At 40.9% G+C, this 18554-nt stretch overlaps 1 protein-coding gene across 2 annotated transcripts in view; it reads left to right on the forward strand.

Annotated features, from left to right (window-relative positions):
• The first annotated feature begins 849 nt into the window (after positions 1-849).
• The window catches only part of RAB11FIP2 (RAB11 family interacting protein 2), a 37943-nt gene continuing 20238 nt past the window's right edge, over positions 850-18554 (forward strand). Inside the window, exons 1-3 of one of the 2 annotated variants that reach the window (XM_036335841.1) lie at positions 850-1810; positions 7076-7518; positions 8420-8888. In XM_036335841.1, the coding sequence (XP_036191734.1) occupies positions 1461-1810; positions 7076-7518; positions 8420-8888 (1262 nt within the window). In that variant the 5' untranslated portion in view covers positions 850-1460. The remainder of the gene's footprint in view (positions 1811-7075; positions 7519-8419; positions 8889-18554) is intronic. The other variant, XM_036335840.1, reaches the window with a different exon arrangement.

The raw sequence follows: 18554 nt of genomic DNA on the forward strand, positions 1-18554 counted from the left end.
GGAGTCTTAGACAGGAGTTTTCTTACCCATAAAGAAACGGAGGCTCGGGGAGGGAAAGTGACTGGACCAAGACAGATGACACAGACAGGTGGTGGCCGGAAACAGGTCTGAGGACTCCAGCCCAAAGCCGCCGTTATCTTTATTAATCCCTGTGTTAGTTTTGGGATCCATCTGCTTCCCTCTCTCCCTTTCCTTATGTGAGTGTGTGTTGGGGGGGGGGGGGGGATCATTCCAGGCAATTAACAGCCTTTTCTGTTTCTCAAAAAAAGAAGAGGGGATAAAGGGTCGAGAAAACTGTGTTTTCAGTCAACGAAGGGGATTGATTGATTCATTCCATCCCTGCTTATGGAGGCCAGCTCTGTGCCAGGCACAAGGTATCCAGGATACAGCAAAGACAGCTTCCAGAGATGGACGCGGGGTCTCCCTAGATGTGGCCGGGCTCTCACGAGCGGCCCCCGCCGGCCGGGGTCGGCCCCCACGTCCCCAGAGCCCAGCGCGGTGCCAGGCAGCGGGGGAACCCCACCACGGAGCATCCAGCCCAGGCAGGGAGCTGGCTTCAGGCGCCCTCGGTCGCCATGGCAACCAGGGAGGCGCTGACCCACGACCCCTCGGCCCCGCCCCGTCGCGTTTCCGAGCGCAGCGTGGAGAAAGGCAACCCGGAAGTGCCGCCGCCACCACCGCCGCCGCCCGTCCGCTGCCAGGAGCCGCCGGCCCCGCCAGGCCAGGCCGAGCCCGGTGCCCGCCGCCCCGCAGCCCGCGCCCCGCCGGCGCCCGGGCGGCCGCATCCCTGCCCCAGGCCCCGCTCCACCCGCCGGCGGCCCGCCCCGCCTCGCCCCGCCCGGGAGGAGGAGCCGAGCGCGGGGAGGCGGAGGGAGCGGCTGGCGAGAGGGAGCGAGGCCGCGCGGGCCGCGGGCGGTTCGTATTACCGGGGTCGGAGGAGGAGCCCGGCGGGCCCGCGGGCCAGCCCGGGGCGGGCGGGAGGCGCGGAGGGAGCGCGGGCGGCCTGACCCGAGGAGGCGGGCGGGGGCCAGGGGCTGCGGATCGGGGCGGGCGAGCTCTCGTGTGCGGGGCGGGGGCGCCCTCCCACCTCCGCAGCCCTCCGCCCGCGCCCCGGCGGCCAGGCCTCACCTGCCCGCAGGCCCGGGCGCCGCCCGCCGCCGCCGCCGCCGAGGGCTCGTCCCTGGGGCCGGCGGGGCGTGAAGGTGCGGCCGCGAGCGCGGGGCCGGTCGGCGAGGCCAGGTGATGGTGGGCCCCTGTGTCTGTGAGGACAGGGGACCCCGAGAGCGGCCGCGCCCCCGCCCCCGGGCTGCCCCGGGGAGGGAGGCCCGCTGACATCAGCCCCCGGGAAGCTGGCCCAGGCCCGTTCGGTGCCCTGAGGATGCGGTGATTGGGACCCGCTCCCCCCCCCGGGAGGGGCGCCGCCTGCGCTGGGGACCTGGGTGCCGGGGACGGGCGGCAGGATGCTGTCCGAGCAAGCCCAGAAGTGGTTCCCGACCCACGTGCAGGTCACGGTGCTGCAGGCCCGAGACCTGAGGCCGAAAGGCAAAAGTGGCACCAATGACACGTACACGATCATTCAGCTGGGCAAGGAGAAGTACTCCACCTCCGTAGCCGAGAAAAGCCTGCAGCCCGTCTGGAAGGAAGAGGCCTCCTTCGAGCTCCCCGGCTTGCTGGTGCAGGGGAGCCCCGACAAGTACATTCTGGTCCTCACGGTGATGCACAGGTCCCTGGTGGGGCTGGATAAGTTTTTAGGGCAGGTGGCAATCAACCTCAATGACATCTTTGAGGACAAACAAAGAAGGAAAACAGAGTAAGTTGTGTCATTTATTTGGAATTTGGGGGAGCTTCGCTATGTCTTCCTTACGGATTTTCTGTTCTTGGAAATTATTGGTGCAATCTGGGGCATTGGTTTTAGGACTGTATGACCCAGTTTCAAGCACCGTAGTGGCATGACTTGGAAGTAAAAATAGAAACAGTTTTTAAATGGTGTCTTCAGGTGGTCCCTTTACTCTCATTTGTGCGAAGTGTTCATCTTAAATGATTGAGTGTGTTGCACTGGATTGTAAGTATAAGAAGACTGGATCCCAGTGTTGACCAGCTAACACAACACGTGGGTAAATTGTTGTCTTTCAACATTACACGCTTCCAGGAGATGGAATAGCAGAGAACTAAACCTGCCAATATAATGTCATATATCTGTGTCGAACTCTGAAGCTGCTAAAAGATAAATGATCAAATTTAGAACTCAGTATGTCATTTCAACATTATAATCACAGTGGCCTTTATTTGAGCGCAACCGTTTTGTGTTTTTTTTTTTTATAGTAAGAACATCTTAGTGGTGCCTAAAGCCGATCAAAGAGAAAAAACATCCTCAACTTGAACACACTAACATTTTCCTTTGAATTTCCAAATATGGGAGCTGCTGTATTACTTCAGAATTAGTTATGCAAAACCAGTGTGTTTAGATCATATTAAATGTCATATTGGGGACAATGATTAAATTCTTGTGATGAAATGATGTAATGACACCTTCCATGAAAATGTGGCTTTTGAGCTAAGGCTAAATATATCCTAATTTAAAAAGCCATAATGTAAGTTAACACTGGGATGTTATGTCTTACATTGAAAAATAGTATGTTTTCAGAGATAGGTATTTTTACCCCTTCCTCAAACATAACTTTTCTGTTCTGAGAGAACATTATAATTGATGGAATTAATGAGAGATCAATATAGGTTGAATTTATGAGAGGAATTGAAATTTCACAAAATAGCCTTGCTGTTTATTTCAGTGATAACTGAAATTGACGCTTTTAGAAACTTTTTCATAATGGTAACTTTCTTGACACTTACATTAATTTCTTTTATAAAGCAACCAACTCTTGTTTTTGCCTATGCGTTTCTTCCTGCAAGCTTTTCTTGATTGGAATTTTTATTTTTATTTAAAAAAGTTTTCCATCAGATCTTGACCTAAGATTTAATGCACAGGGTAAAAGGGTGGAGAGATAAGAAATACTAGGCATGTAAGACAAAGGTAAATATTTAGATTAGTTAAGGATATGAAAACATTGTGAGAGAAAGGGTATTTAAAAGTATAAGGTTGAGTATATATCAATGATTTTAATAAAACTGGTTGATACCTACAAAGTGGCATTTCGTTTCCTCTGAGGGATTTATCAAATTTAAATTGAAAATGGATAATTATTAAATAGTTTGTTTCAAATTACCAATTTTGGATGACACTATGTAATATTCAAAGTGTTTTGATTGTAAACTTGTCAGTATATTGTAACTTCAGATTTTATGCTGCATTGATAGTACTTCTACTGCGATGAATGATGTCTTACAGGCCTTCCTCAAATGTAAATTTGCCAAGTGAAAGCAGGCCCAACTGTGAACCCAGAGTTGCAGAGGATGAAACAAGCTTTTAAAGTTTCTCCTTGTTTTACTCCTTATTTTTGGCAACATCACAACTATAAAACATTTTGCTGTAAACAGTCATATTGTAGTCTCCCTATAGAAATTCTCAATTGGCTACTATATAAAATTGGTTAGAACTTTTTTGGGGGAAATGCTTTAAAATGTTATCAACAAGGCTTGCGATGTTATTGCATTCGATGTGATTTTCATGTTATTAAATCCCTAACATTTTCTTTCTTTGTGGATAAATAGGGACTACATATTAGATGAGGTATCTTTATTGGTAATATTTCTAGATTTTTAATATATTTAATAGTTTCCTTTTGCAGCACAGCTGTGCATGTGGCACAGTAAGAGACAGACTTGAGTCACTGGTGTATTGCAAGAAAGATCTTTAATATTCTGCACATTGCTGAACCTTGTCAGCGTATTCCCAAGTGCTTTTTAGAAAACTGGTATGAATGATGAAGGTTACCAGCTGAGTTAGAAGACCCATTAAACTGCTGGGTGTGACACTTTTTACTCTTGACACTGAAGACAAGTATTTATAGCTTGTCTTCCAGTTGTGTCATGATAGGCAAAGAAGTGTAATAGCTAAAACTATAATTTTACTTATTTTTATACCTTGAAGTTAAAAACCTTTTTTTTTTTTAAGGAGGGTTGGGGGAAGGGGCCTGTGCCTGTACACTTTGAGCGGAGCATGGAAAAAGAACTGTACCTCCCCCTTTCATGGGTGTCTGGGTTGGTTCTGGCACAAGATTTAAGGAAATAATACAATGTTTAATAATAGAATGGTAAAATTGTTCCTGCTGTTATGTAATATCTATTGATTTTTTTTTTTTTTACGACAGAAGTACAGAAGTGGGTGATGTTGATTTTTTTTTTTTTTTTTTTTTAATGCTCGTGAAAGTAATAACAATCAGAGTGCCCAGAGTTAGGTATGACTCAGACATATGACGATTTTAGGACTTTTGAGTGTGTCTCCGCAGTGCACCTGCGCCCTGGCCTCTGGCACCCTTACTGCCAATCCTGTCCCATTTCTGACCACACAGCACCAATTGCTTGGGAATAGTTCCCACATGTGTGGTGGTTTTTGAACGTGGACCTGTGCCCGCTAAAAATTGAACAGAGGCCATATACAGTTTAAATCCAGCACTCAAGAGGTGAAAAAAATCAGCCATTAATCCACTAAGCCCCGAATGCTATGTCTTCATTTTATCTGTTTGAAGCCTGGGAAAACAAGTTTTATCTCTGGGGCGATTTTTGAAGGTCTCATTAAGACTTCCCTTTCAAAACAAAGCACCTAAAGTTATTTGTCATGCCTCTATTTTAAATTAGTATATTTAAAGTTCTTAGCAGTATTTTGTGGAGGGGATAGGAGGAGGCCGGGGAATACTGTATTTACAGATTGTATTCAAGCACTGACTTGCTTTATTCTTTAAAGCTCATGTAAGTCTTTAGTGTTCCCTACAAAAAAGCAAAACAATGCAGAACCCACACATATGCACACACAGTGTATTATAGCTTGGTTGTTTTAAAATACCGTTCTAGAAATAATTCAGTTGACATTTATGTAGTGCAAGGTGAGCTGAGCTGCCTTCATGAAGCTTACACTCGGGTGTAGGATGCCTTGCCTTCTTTGGCTGTCAATCTCCTGATTAAATAGAGTGCCCATAACATATGGCCAGCTGTGCATTTAATCTTATTAACATACATGGTTCATCAAATATGGAAGAACTTCTGTTTTCATGCAGATGTTATTCATCAGCCTTGGATATTTTCTTTATTGACTTTAACTTGGCATTGGAAGTTACTTACATTCTCTGTGCCTCATTTTCCTCATCTCTGAAATAAGGATATTAAAGTAGAAGATTTATTTGTCTTATTTGTAAAATTCTATGAGTTTTGATTACCTTTACCCCCTTTCATGTATTGGGTTATTGTTTCACTTGTTTCTCAGTTTGCTTTGACTTGTTACACATGTGGAAATCCTACATGCTTGGTTTGTTTTTGTTTTGTTTTTGGTATATTTCTAACAAAGTGTACTCACCTATTTTCTGTAAAGTCTGAGATGTTACTGAGTATTTCTGCAGTGTCATTCATCAGAAGTGTTTCTCCCCCATTGAAAATGATTCTGTTTTCCAAATTCTAAGTTAGTAACTGGGTATCTAACCTTTTCTCATTTCCAGACTTTACGAGTGCCCAAGTTTGTGTTCAAGGTTCTGTATTCCACAGAGCTTATTGCTGTCAGTTCTAGCCTCTACATCTTCAGATTTTGCCATTTGCCTCAGATAAAGGATTTTTCTCAGTTTAGGGTATCCGGTTGGTGCTTTCTATTATGAAATATTCTTTTATTTTAAAAGTTGCCTGTTTGGGTGCAGCTAGATCTTAATTGGCTGAATTGCTTCAAGTTAATTAAGAAAATATTTCTCTTGCATGTTACTTGCTAAAGTGTAGCTGGGATGTAGGTTCTGTGCCAGCTTTCTCTCCTGCCTGGAAAGACCAGTCTTCCACGTGCTGTACAGTAAATATACCTTCTTCTGGCATATCCTGTTAGTAACAGTGAGAGAAAGCACTAATGTAAAATTAGACCAGAGCGCCTTTGTAGCTAAGAAAATTTGTTACACTTGATTAGAGCTGTGTTTAAATAATAACCCGTCTGCAGGAATGGATATTGTGCTCCATTGTTAAGTAATGTGAAAACATTGTAGAAACTTTTCTAGACTGGATTTTGCAGTTTTTTGGCTGTTTGCCCTATAGAATGATCACTGTGACACTGACAACTGGAGACTTTCTCATGGGTAAAACTACTATTGAACAAAAGCAAAATAAACTTTGTTTCTGATACATTTTAACAGTGGGCAATGTCACACGGCGAAGTGACTAATAGCATAAGATTTGGCTCCAATAAAATAATTTTTATTCAGTATTGTCACAGTAGCAATAGTAAATGAAACAAAGATTCTAACAGGAAGCATTTAAGCTTTCTATTTTCTTCAGAAACTCTTTATAAGATTTATTACTATTTGTCACTTCCTGCATTTTATTCATTTTGCATTTTTTACTCAGGAACAGGCTGTGATCCGTTTTATATTCATCGAAATTACATCATATGCAATTTTCATGATTAATAAACCACATGTAGTAGACTCCAGTATTAACAAAATTATTTTAATAGTTTTTATGGAAGAAATTTGGGGACGGAACTGTTTATTACTTTATTAAAAATGTGGCCATTTATGATTTTTATAGTGCCTCAAATGGTTTGTATCAATGAATTCTTTCAAAGTCAGTACTTGAGTGTCTTTTAATTTTAAAAAATGTTTTTAGGCCTTTAGCAACACTTAGCCAGATGGAAACATAACAGCTCTCATAGGTAAGAATTTTTTTATGTGAATGATTTTCAAATCATGAAAGAAAAGTTTATCTGACATCCTCAAACTTACTGGAAACCTACTTCTTCAGTATACATCACATCCAGAGATAGTGGTAAGTTTTTAAAAACTGAACAATGAGTGAAACCAGTAGTACTTTGTTGGACAGAATCTCCTCCGTTGCATAGATTACCTTCATGTGCTTTACCCGAGAAGATATTTGTATGTAGCCACGCTTGATGTCTTCATTACATGTTACAACCCAGTTTTTCCTTCTCTTTAAGGTGGTTTAGATTAGAATCCAAACAAGGAAAAAGAGCCAAAAACAGGGGTGAGATAAAGGTCAATATTCAATTCATGAGGAACAATATGACAGCAAGTATGTTTGACTTATCAATGAAGGATAAAACAAGATCTCCTTTTGCAAAATTAAAAGATAAGATGAAAGGTAGAAAAAACGATGGGACATTTTCTGATACGTCTTCTGCAATCATTCCAAGTTCTCACATGGCGGATGCCAATTCTGAATTTTCAAGTGGTGAAGTACAGATGAAATCTAAACCAAAAAAGCCTTTCCTCCTGGGTCCTCAGCGCCTCTCCTCGGCGCACTCCATGTCTGACTTAACCAGGGCCCACGTGTCTTCTGAGAAACTGAAGCCTGGCACCCTGGGCCAGACGCACCTCCTCGGACGCCAGATGGAGTCCTTTGGGGCAGTGCCAGAAAGTGGTAGGTGACATATTCTTCCGGAGGGTAATATACCCTTCTTAGTTTTTTAAAGTTTAACTTCTAAAATTAAAAAATAAAAATTACAGTTTCTTGGTAGTATTTTCTAAATTTAGTGATCAAATATTTATTGAATACCTACTATCCTCAAAATTGGTAAGTTTATTAAGGACAGAGCTTGTCTGCATTCAGTATTAGATGATGTTAAAAAAAAAAGCGAGTCCCAGTCACTTTTCATGGCCTGGCTTCTTTTTTTTAAATAATTTTTTTTTATTGGTTGAATGATTTCAGAGAAAGAGGGGGGAGAGGGGAGAGAAACAGGGAAACATTGATTTGTTGTTCCGCTTGTTTATGCATTTATTGGTTGAATCTTGTATGTGCCCTGATGGGGGATCAAGCCCGAAACCTTGGTGTGTAGGGACAACCCTCTAACCAACTGAGCTACCGGCCAGGGCTTGGGTTGATTTTTTTCTGTTGCTTCTCCTGTCTGGGAAACCTGAAGCATAAATGAATATTCCATTTAATCAGAACGTTTCTAGAAAAAAACCCATGTTCGGAAGTAAGCAAGTAAATTTAATACTAATGATGAAAAAAAAGTCTCTGAGAATTTATGGCACTATCCTGCCAAGTACAACCTCTAGCTTTGACATTATAGTCTGTTTTTTTTTTCTTTCTGAGGTGAGTAAATTCCTGATTGTCTAGCAATATACTAATTATCATTAGCCTACATACTCCAGCTTGCTATACCATAGCATTTTAGGCTTGTTTTCTTTGGTTATTTTAAAGGTTAACTCTTTAAATAGCTAATTGCGCTCATTCTAAAAGCAGCAGTGTGCACGCAGAGTGTGTCATAATGTGATGTAATGTGTGACTGATTATGTACTGACTACAAAATTATCTGCAGGAAGTCTCAAATCTCCACACAGAAGAACATTAAGCTTTGATACTTCTAAAATGAACCAACCCGACCGCAGTGTGGATGAAGGTGCACCGTCTTTCGGAAGACAACATGACCCATTTACAAATGTGACGGCTTCATTACCCCAAAAATTTGCAACACTGCCAAGGAAGAAAAATCCATTTGAAGAAAGCAGTGAATCCTGGGATAGCAGCATGACTTTGTTTTCAAAATCAATTGAAGTAAGAAAAGAAAATAAAAGAGAGAAAAGGGAGAAAGTTAGCCTGTTTGAAAGAGTGACGGGAAAGAAAGATAGCAGAAGGTCTGATAAACTCAACAATGGGGCAGCCGATAGCCCCAGTGACTTGAAATCACCTAATGCGTTTAGTGAAAATCGTCAGGACTATTTTGATTATGAGTCGACTAATCCGTTTACAACAAAATTCAGGGCTTCAAATATAATGCCATCTTCAAGGTAAGCTTACCATGGGGTAAGTTGTGCTGTTTGAGAAATATTGTACTTGAAAGTATCAAATACCCCTTTTAAAAATACTTGAATATTCTAAATTCCTTTTACTTAACTTGAAAAAATATTTATCTTATTTTTCTAATTAATTATGGAGTCAGACAATGTTGCAAACATCTTTGGATTTGAACTTTTTATCTTAGAAGGGTGAGAGATTCTGCTTCCTTACCCTGCTTTAGTTGTACTTAGTGGGCCAGTAGCAGCCCGTGGGCTGTCCCGAAGAAATACTGGCTCAGGTAGTAATGGTTTTCATAGTAGGTGTGAACTGTCCTCATCAGATTGCTGTGTAGAAGTAGTTTTATTTGTGACTGTTTATTGGGGTTCAGGGACCCTTGTTGGGCACTATAAATACGTCAGAAAATATATAATCATTTATAGTCTTAGAAATAATCACTATCATAAAGATTAGATTTGCAAAATCTGAGTTCTCAGTTGTGTAATGGTACTTTTCCCATTTCTTAGTGCAAGTTGGAACTATACACATTTAAGATTATGGATTTTGCAGAAGAGAAAGATGGAATAGCCAATTAAGGAACCTCAAACAAAGAATAAGATGAATTTATTGTGATTTTAAGCAGTTATCATAGAAGTGCATGGTAGAATGTTTGCCGTGTAACAGAAGTTTTTCCTCGAGGCACTAATGTATACAGACCTCAGTGGGAATTCTGGCTTAGCAGCTCTATGACCTCTGTAAACCTCAGCATCCCTACCTTTGAAACGAAGAAAATAATTCCTACCTGGTAGGATTGAGTGATGATAAATGATAAAGTATAAGGTACAAAGCCAGGTCCCAAATAGGGAACCCGTAAATGGTGGCTGCTGTGTTGTATATTCTGTTGTGTGATATTTTATTTAAACAATGCTTAATTTTGTCCCACTATAAATATAAACTATAGCATTGACAGTTAACCCCTTAGACCAGTGGTTCTCAACCTTCCTAATGCCACGACCCTTTAATACAGTTCCTCATGTTGTGGTGACCCCCAACCATAAAATTATTTTTGTTGCTACTTCATAACTGTAATTTTGCTACTGTGATGAATCGTAATGTAAATATCTGATATGCAGGATGTATTTTCATTGTTACAAATTGAACATAATTAAAGCATAGTGATTCATCACAGAAACAATATGTAATTATATATTTGTTTTCCGATGGTCTTAGGCGACCCCTGTGAAAGGGTCGTTCGACCCCCAAAGGGGTCACGACCCACAGGTTGAGAACCGCTGCCTTAGACTGTGCTCTCCCACCTCTCTATATATAATCTAACGGTTCATTGAAACATGCATTTAAACCTTTCAGAAGGAAGTGTGTATTTCTTTTATTTTCTTTCAGTAATGGGTATTTGCTGTGGCTTTAGAAGGTCTTGGTCAGTTTTCTTTATAGACTATAGGAAAAAGAAATTTATTTTTATCTTATGGCATTAATATTTTAATAAGGAGTCCATAGTTTTGATATGCTATTCTTAAATATTTTATTTTGGGATTTTACATAGTGTACTTTACATATTGCATTAAGTCCTAAATTATGGGGGTAAATAGGAATCCATTTGCATTTTTCCGCTTCCTTTACTGAACTTTTTTTGAAGACAATTGTCTAAGATAACTTAGAGATTGGGTAGTTTATATTATTTTAGAGTCAAAGAAAATGGGAAATGGTAGGAAAATAATGTTTTAAAATTATGGCAGCATATGGGAAAATAGGTACCCTCAAAGCTACACTGGCCCTACACTTGGGCTATTATTATGTGGACGGCCATTGGTTTTAAAAGTGAGTGTGGCATTTTGCCAGATTTAGGCTTTGTTTTTGGGTTACTTCAGTATTAATGCATTTTCTGTACAAATTAGAGCTGTTTCATGTTATATGTACAAAATGATTGCAAGCATATAAAAAACAATAGATTTTAAAACCTTAAGACTTCCTCTTTTTTATATTCTCTTATCTTCATATTCTGTGAGATGCCAGAATTGAGAACGGAAACATTTGTAAGTTCTTGGGAAGTTACTCTTTTTGTGTCAAAAATCACCTTTGTGGTAAATTTAGAACATTTACAATGAAGTAGCTCTAATTAATAAGATTGATATAAACAGATTGAGTGCATGCCATTCCCATTGGGGGGAAGCAGCTTTTCCTCGTATGGAATTTGGGAGGATATGGTGGAGGCAGTTTTGCCTTTACAAAATAGCGGATGCCTGTTTATCGTCTAGTATCATCCCTCAGTTAGAGGGGACATTTTACATTTCTCACACTAGCATCTACAACAAGTGCCTTTTGAAGCTATAGACTCCCATCACTGGGACGCATGCTGTGCATTTTTCCCAGTAGTGCTAAGTAGATCTCTACTGAGTTTCCTGGACTCCTGTGACTGAGGCTTGTGGGAATGGGGACAGAGTTGAGGGTAAGATCTGTAGCTGTGGCGCTGAGTTTGTTCTCTGGATCGGCTGGCTCACCTGTGATGGCAGGTGCACGAGGACTGTGTTGTTTCCCTCTGAGTGAGTAATGCCATTACAACAGGAGAAGTTTCTTTATGCCAGACAATTCTAAAGTACCGAGAATCACTTCCTTAGAAGTTCGCGTTTTCATTTCTTAGTGTCAGTAAAATCCACCTGAAGAAATCACTTTGGAAATCACAGAAATCCTGCATTTTGCTTCTGTTTCTGGAATAGATCCCAGGGCCTTGCAAGAACTGATAAGAAAATGAGTTAGGGTTTTTGTGAGGTTACTTCAACAGAGAGCAGGGCTCTTTGAACCCCTTTCCCTGAGGTGACTCAGTCTCCATCCTCTTCAGGCCCTTCTTGGAGGCCCCTCCTCCTGGAGGGAGGTAGTGAACCTGCAATGCAAAATTTTCCTTTATGTCTGACTTGCCCTGGCTTCACGTTGTTCCCTACCAGACCAGCCCCTCTGCCCCCTCCCACCACCATGAACAACTGGGGGGCAGCGCCTGCATTTCATTCATTTTTCTGCCCTTAATCTCCAGCATGACGCGTGGTAGGTAGTAGGTGTTAGAAAAACATTTTTGAATAACTGAACATAGAACAGACCGATTTCCTAAAAGGCTACTTCCATTCCCGGAGTCTGCTTGGTGCTAGGTGTGGGCTGCGAGGATCTTTCTGATAGGCTGAAAACGGATCCATAAAGGCAATGTGTGCATTTGTATGCACAGCACAACATTAAAAATCTAAGAATTTCTAAGGACTATTGAAATTTAATATTCATACCCTAAATAGCACATTTCTGGAGCTTATCAGGAACTCTGGATTAGTTAGGATAGGTTATCCCCTGTAATAAACATCCCCAGATGTCAGTGGCTAATCACAGTAGACGTTCATTGTTCATTGTTGTCACAACCTAATTCACTAAGACGGGGATGATAGGTGGGTGCTCTGCTCCATACAGTCATTCAGGAGCCAGGCTCCTTCTTGTGACGCCCTCCTTTCATACATGACCTCCAGGGTCATGCAGCAGGGAGAGAGAGTGGAGGATCACATGTGGGACATCTTTATGTGCCAGGCCTGGCAGTGGTGTGCATTGTTCCCATATGTCCCATTGGCCAGAGCTCAGTCCTGGCCCAACCTCAGTACAACCAGTTAAGAGATCCGGTTTAGCTATGACTCTGAGGAAGCTGTATTGGGTGTGGGGAGTTCACAGTACTGTTTGCTGCGGATGCCAGTTCTAAGAAGCCTGCATGCTAACACTTGGCATGCTGCAAAACTCGTACTACATGCACAGGTACGTGAAAGTACAGTTGGAATTCTCAGCTTATTACTGACATTCAGTTGTTTGTGTTTTAAAATTGCTTCTACTCTTGCTTTTTAATTATAAATCACAGGTAGTTTAGCGTCATCAGTATTAACTAATTTGGAGTATGATTAACCCTACAGTTTGTAAAGCCCTGCTTTTTTGCATCAGCAGTATATTGTTTTCCAAAAACAAATACACCTAGATGTTTGTGATACCATTTTCAATAATGTGTTCACACCCATTTTTTTCTTTAACACTGGGCTGTTTTTCCACTGAAAAGTGAAAGTGGGTGGTGAGTTCACCAAAGCACATCCCAGATATATATATATATATATATATATATATATATATATATATACACACACACATATATATATATATATATACACACACACACACACACACACACACACACACACACACTAAAGGCCTGGTGCATGAAATTCATGCACTGGGGGGTGGGGAGGCGGGGAGTAGGGTCCCCTCAGGCCAGCCTGCACCATCTCACAATCCAGGACCCCTCAGGGGATATCTGACTGCCGAACATCCCTCTCACAATCCGGGACCGCTGGCTCCTAACCACTCGCCTGCCTGCCTGATCACCCCAAACCCCTCTGCCTGCCTGCCTGATCACCCCTAACTGCCTCTGCCTTGGCCCCCGCTCACCGAAGCTTTGTCCAGAATGACATCTGATCTAATTAGCATATTATACTTTTATTATTATAGATATTTTTTAACAGATACACAGATAGACCCCATTACATAGAAACATGTGACCAAGTTCTGGGTTCTTGAAGAATTAGTGGAAGAGATGTACAGCATTTCCAGGACTTGTCCATGAACACCACCTCCACACTCTTCCATATTGTCTCTCTTTCTCCATACCTAAGCTGGGGGTTGGCAAACAAGACTCAGGGCCCCATTCTGGCTTGCTACCTGTTTCTGTGAATAACATTTTCTTGGAGCACATTTCACCCAGTTGTTTATGGCTACTCTTATGCTAGTTGAGTAGTATAGACTGTTTGGCATGCATATTTATTAAAAATATTTTTTTTAACAGAAATAGTTTCTTGAACCCTGTGCTAGCTGAATGGAAATCTTTGAGAAGGGCAGGTTCATAAGCTAGGAGCAAGCTGCGTCCCTGAATGCATGGAAGGCCACTAACCAAGCACACCCACTGTGTCTTACCTGAATGATGAACTCTCAGAGTATTAAATTACTGCAATTTTTATTTATTTATTATAGCACTTAGCATTATTATTATTTGGCACTTAGGGCACAGGAGTCGTAGTACCTTTTGTTCTGTTCAGGAAAGCCTCCTTCAAAAAAGCTAAGAACCCACTCATTTGCAACACCAAACTCTGCTTTCTGTTTTTCAAGGCTTATTGTATTTTAGGCTTTTCTCAATTGTGCAACTTTTCTTTTACTATTTGTCCTCTCTGTTCTTGGGAAGTTAATTTTCTTACCTCTCTATCCTGAGGCCCTTAAACATTCCCATCTCCATTCTTTGGCTCAGCGGCAGAATGTACTCTTAACCCACCTGAATGTCCTAAGCCTGTCTATCCCTGATGCTAAAAACTCTTCAATGCCTTTACTTCTTTCTTGATCAGTAATGTGATGTTTCCCTTCTTTGGATTTCTGCTGATCCAGGAGGACATAATTGCTGCACCATGTTTGTTGTTTCTGGGTCTTAGTCTTCCTAACTAAGGTATATAAGCTTCTTCGTTGGGCTGAGTCTTTAGTGCTCATAGAACCTAGAGCAGGGCATGTCCTCACTGCTAAGCATCAAGAGTTCCTGGGGATTTTTAAAAACTATGATTTGTTGAGCCCTACCTCAGACTGAATTAGAATCTTTAGTGAATGGGTCTGAAATAAAAATCAACATTTTAAAAACTTCCCACTAATTCTCAGGTGTAAACATTGCTGATCTAAATTAAATCATCTATTTCACAAGTACGTAATGATGACTAGGAATCAGGACTTGTGTTTGTATACTCATAGCTGAACATACAACTTAGTCACATTAGCTTTGCTTGCAGGGTCCTAACTAAGGTAGAGGGCACAGTAAGAAGGTCAGCCTGACGAAACCAGGGAAGTGGGGAGGAGTATGGGCTTTGGCCGAATAGCTAAGGAACATCTGAATTATAGTAGGCATTGAAGGCCGGGCAGAAATTTCCGACTATTAAATACTGATGCCATCTATGGATGAATTATTTCTCAGGATTCAGGAAGGACTGAAGAGCACCTAGTTAAGGGAATTAATTAATATAGGAGAAAATTGGTTGTGTAGATCTTCTTCTGAAATTTAAATAATGTAGTTAATAATATAGGCATACCGTGAGAGATGAGCTAATATTTGATGTTAGAGGAGCAGCTTATTGGAGAGCTCAATTATGGGAGATATTTTTATCAGATAATTTTGTTTGGGAATACCCTTCTGTTTGTGACTGGCACAAAGAACATTCTTTTCCACCTCATTGTGTTGTGAGTACCATGTAGCAAATTCTTAGTCGCTCTATGATAACTTAGTGGTATGTTTTTTAATATTATTTTAGTATTATTGATTTTATTAGAGCACCTATGCATATATTTCCATTTGCCGTGTTTGCTGTGCAAAAACATATCTTCTAATTGTCATCTGTACAAAAACATATTTTCTACTGATGAACTTAGGCCAATCAGTTATTTTTGAGGGCAGTACAGAAATAGTGTCTAAGATCAAGACCTCATATTTATCACTGATATTTTATGGTTTTGCATGACAAGTATGCCTTTGGCCTTTGGGATCACGTTGACCTACTTCCCTCTTTCTCTTCTTTCTTTCTTCCTTTTCTTTTTTCCTTCACTAGTCAATTCCTGTCTATGGTTGTATAATATATTTCTTAGAAGCTATAAAAATTGGTTACCTAGACTGTATTTAAATGTGTTTCTAATTTTCACAAATCAAAAAAATCACCATAGGCTTACATTAAGTAACCATTGTTATGAAGTTATATAGCATGTCCATAAAAAAAGTGATGACTGTTTACTGTAGGCTTACATTTTAAAAGTTATAGTAAACAAATGATCCTAAAGAAAAGATGCTATTCTTAGTTTTAAAACCTTCCTTTTTATAATGCTCCTTATGGAGATTCTTTTCTTGTATAAGTGGAAAGCTCTTTCTTTGGCATAATAAACCTTAAGACGTACAAGGTTTATTTTAATAGCAATATTTTTGTTCATATTTGTCTAATATTGAAGATAATTTGCCTGACATTCATGGCAGGCTGTAAATCTTTTACACATCTGAAAATTTGTAGCCTTATTTATGAGGTAGAAAATAAAAACTTTGAGATGATTTTTTAGATCCATTAATCCATTAATGCCCGGGGATTTACAGAATGTATCTAATGAAGCCGTGACTGGGAACATGAAGTATGCAGTGTGATTAGTTCCCACTAACTAGAACTTTACGTTTAACTCCCCAGATACTACTTGAAACTTTTTTTACCCTTTGTGGTCCTAATACTCATTATAATAGTCTCATTAATTGGCACATCTCCCAATGGGTTAATTTGCAGATACCTACCATGCCGTCCTTTGGCTAAGTCACTAATGCAAATTGATATTTATAGACTTCAAAATTGAAAACAAAAAAAGCTCTGTAACAAAAAAGACAAACTTTGCTAAGTTGTTATTATTTTGAGCAGCGAGATTGAGATACAGAAAGACTCTGTGAGAGAAGAAAACAAGCCAAAAGAAACTACTGTAGGCTAATAAACTGATGTGAAAATTTCTCAATTTACAGCGCTTGACAGGTGCTAAAAGAAAAGCATCTTTAATTTTAATGTGTTGTTAGGACCTCTTTAGAGAGACTGTACAAGTTATTAACAAGGTCCTCTGAGACAGGAGACGGGTAATTAACAAGACCTACGGAGATATAGTTTAGGTAATTAACGAGCTCTTAGGCACTGGACACAGGATAACACATAGTGAGTCCCATAGTTAAAGAGAACAGGTTGTTATGATCTGATCAAATACAAGATAGAGCATGGAAGTCCTCTTGAGGTTTCTGATAGGAAAGTATTAAAATTATATTCCAGTGACCCCAACTCACCAAGTTTTGTGAATCAATATGTAATTTTTTTTGGGGGGGGGTTTAACTTTTAATATATTATTTGAGAGGATTATTTCTGTGTCAAATCCAACAAACAGGAAAGCTTCTTACATGTAGATTAATAATCTTTGTTAATTGTCATTAGTGAACATGTGTATTTTAAGAATAATACATTGGAAAGACAAAAATTATATGTTTCTGAATTGTTTTGGATATTTATTGTTCTGTTTATTTTTTCATCTCTGGCCTGTTGTCTAAAATTGCCTATTCCAAGCTGACCTTACTTTTCTCATCCATGTGAAAACTGTCAGGACCCAGGCCTGAGAAGAGACTACCCTTCAACACTTTGGTTTTTAACAATACGCACAGGTCCTCCAGTCATGCTCCTGTGGTACCTTCAAGTCTGAGACTTGTTCTTCCCAATTTCAAATATTTGATCTAGTTATTTCCTGTGTAAATTTGAAATTGTTGGGGGTGTGAATCAAGTTTTGATTCAGAAAACTCCTACATCAGCAAACCCTTATTATAAACATTTTATATTCTACTAGAGGCCCCGTCCATGAATTCATGCATGTGTGGGGTCCCTCGGTCTGGCTGGCGATTAAGGCCGATTGGGGCCGTCTCGCCCAATCCCAGTCAGGGCCGGGGATGGGGGTGTGGGGGTGGGTCTGCAGGAGGTTGGCCAGCTGGCAGGGGGAGGGACAGTAGGGACTGCAGGAGGTTGGCTGGCTGCAGAAGGTTGGCTATGGGAGCATACTGACCACCAGGGGGCAGCTCCTGCATTGAGCATCTGCCTCCTGGTGGTCAGTACACATCATAGCTACTGGCAGTCATCCAGTCATCCGGTCATCCAATCGTAACAGTTGCTTAGGCCAGTGGTCGGCAAACTGCGGCTCACAAGCCACATGCAGCTCTTTGGACCCTTGAGTGTGCCCACGAAGTTTCAATCGCACTGTATGTGCACGCCCACACGTGGTATTTTGTGGAAGAGCCACACTCAAGGGGCCGCAGTTTGCCGACCACTGGCTTAGGCTTTTATATAGAGAGATAAAGACTAAGTATGTAAAGAAAGCCCTGCAGGCCTTCTGCTTTATTCTCTTGCTTCCTCACAGTGTGGCTAGGTCAGTCCAGCAACATGATTTTTTTCCCCCACCTCAGATTTGGTGATGAGATGATGTTTTCATTTTCATTAGTTTTTAAATATTTACTATATGCATGGCAATCAGAGGTTATGAAGATTGAAATCCTGCTGTTAGAGCTCATAGAAGCAGGCATGTAAATATTAGGTCTGAATTCTCTGCTACGAACTGGACATGATATAGGTATTGGGGAACCACGAAAGATTTTTAAATTGGATTGTAATGTGATCAAAGTAATATCTTACAGATAGCCCTGTACCATGGGGGATCTGCTGGGGTCAGGAGTGGAAGGAAGAGTGAAGGACTTGGGGCTGAAAACGAGTTAGGAAATTAGTGTGATGGTTGAGGTGAAAGCTGATGGCGGTCCCTTAGCAGTGAGGATGGAAAAGAAGAAAACATCTCTGAGATATTTTTCTGGTCTAAAATAGGACGTAACCATTCTACTTGTGTGTGTATATGTGGAGGGAGGAGAGGGGATTGGTAAAGAAGAAACAATGAGGATTATTCCAGTGATATGTGTCCTCAATTGATGCTCTGCCTGTGGTGAAACACAGCATTGTAGAGATTATTACAGCGATGTCAGGTCTGTAGCCTTTTGAATCAAACTTGGCATTTTAATCTTGATGGCGAGGTTTGCG

Source organism: Myotis myotis, unplaced genomic scaffold (genome assembly GCF_014108235.1).
Source record: "Myotis myotis isolate mMyoMyo1 unplaced genomic scaffold, mMyoMyo1.p scaffold_m19_p_15, whole genome shotgun sequence".
NCBI classification, from domain to species: Eukaryota; Metazoa; Chordata; class Mammalia; order Chiroptera; family Vespertilionidae; genus Myotis; species Myotis myotis.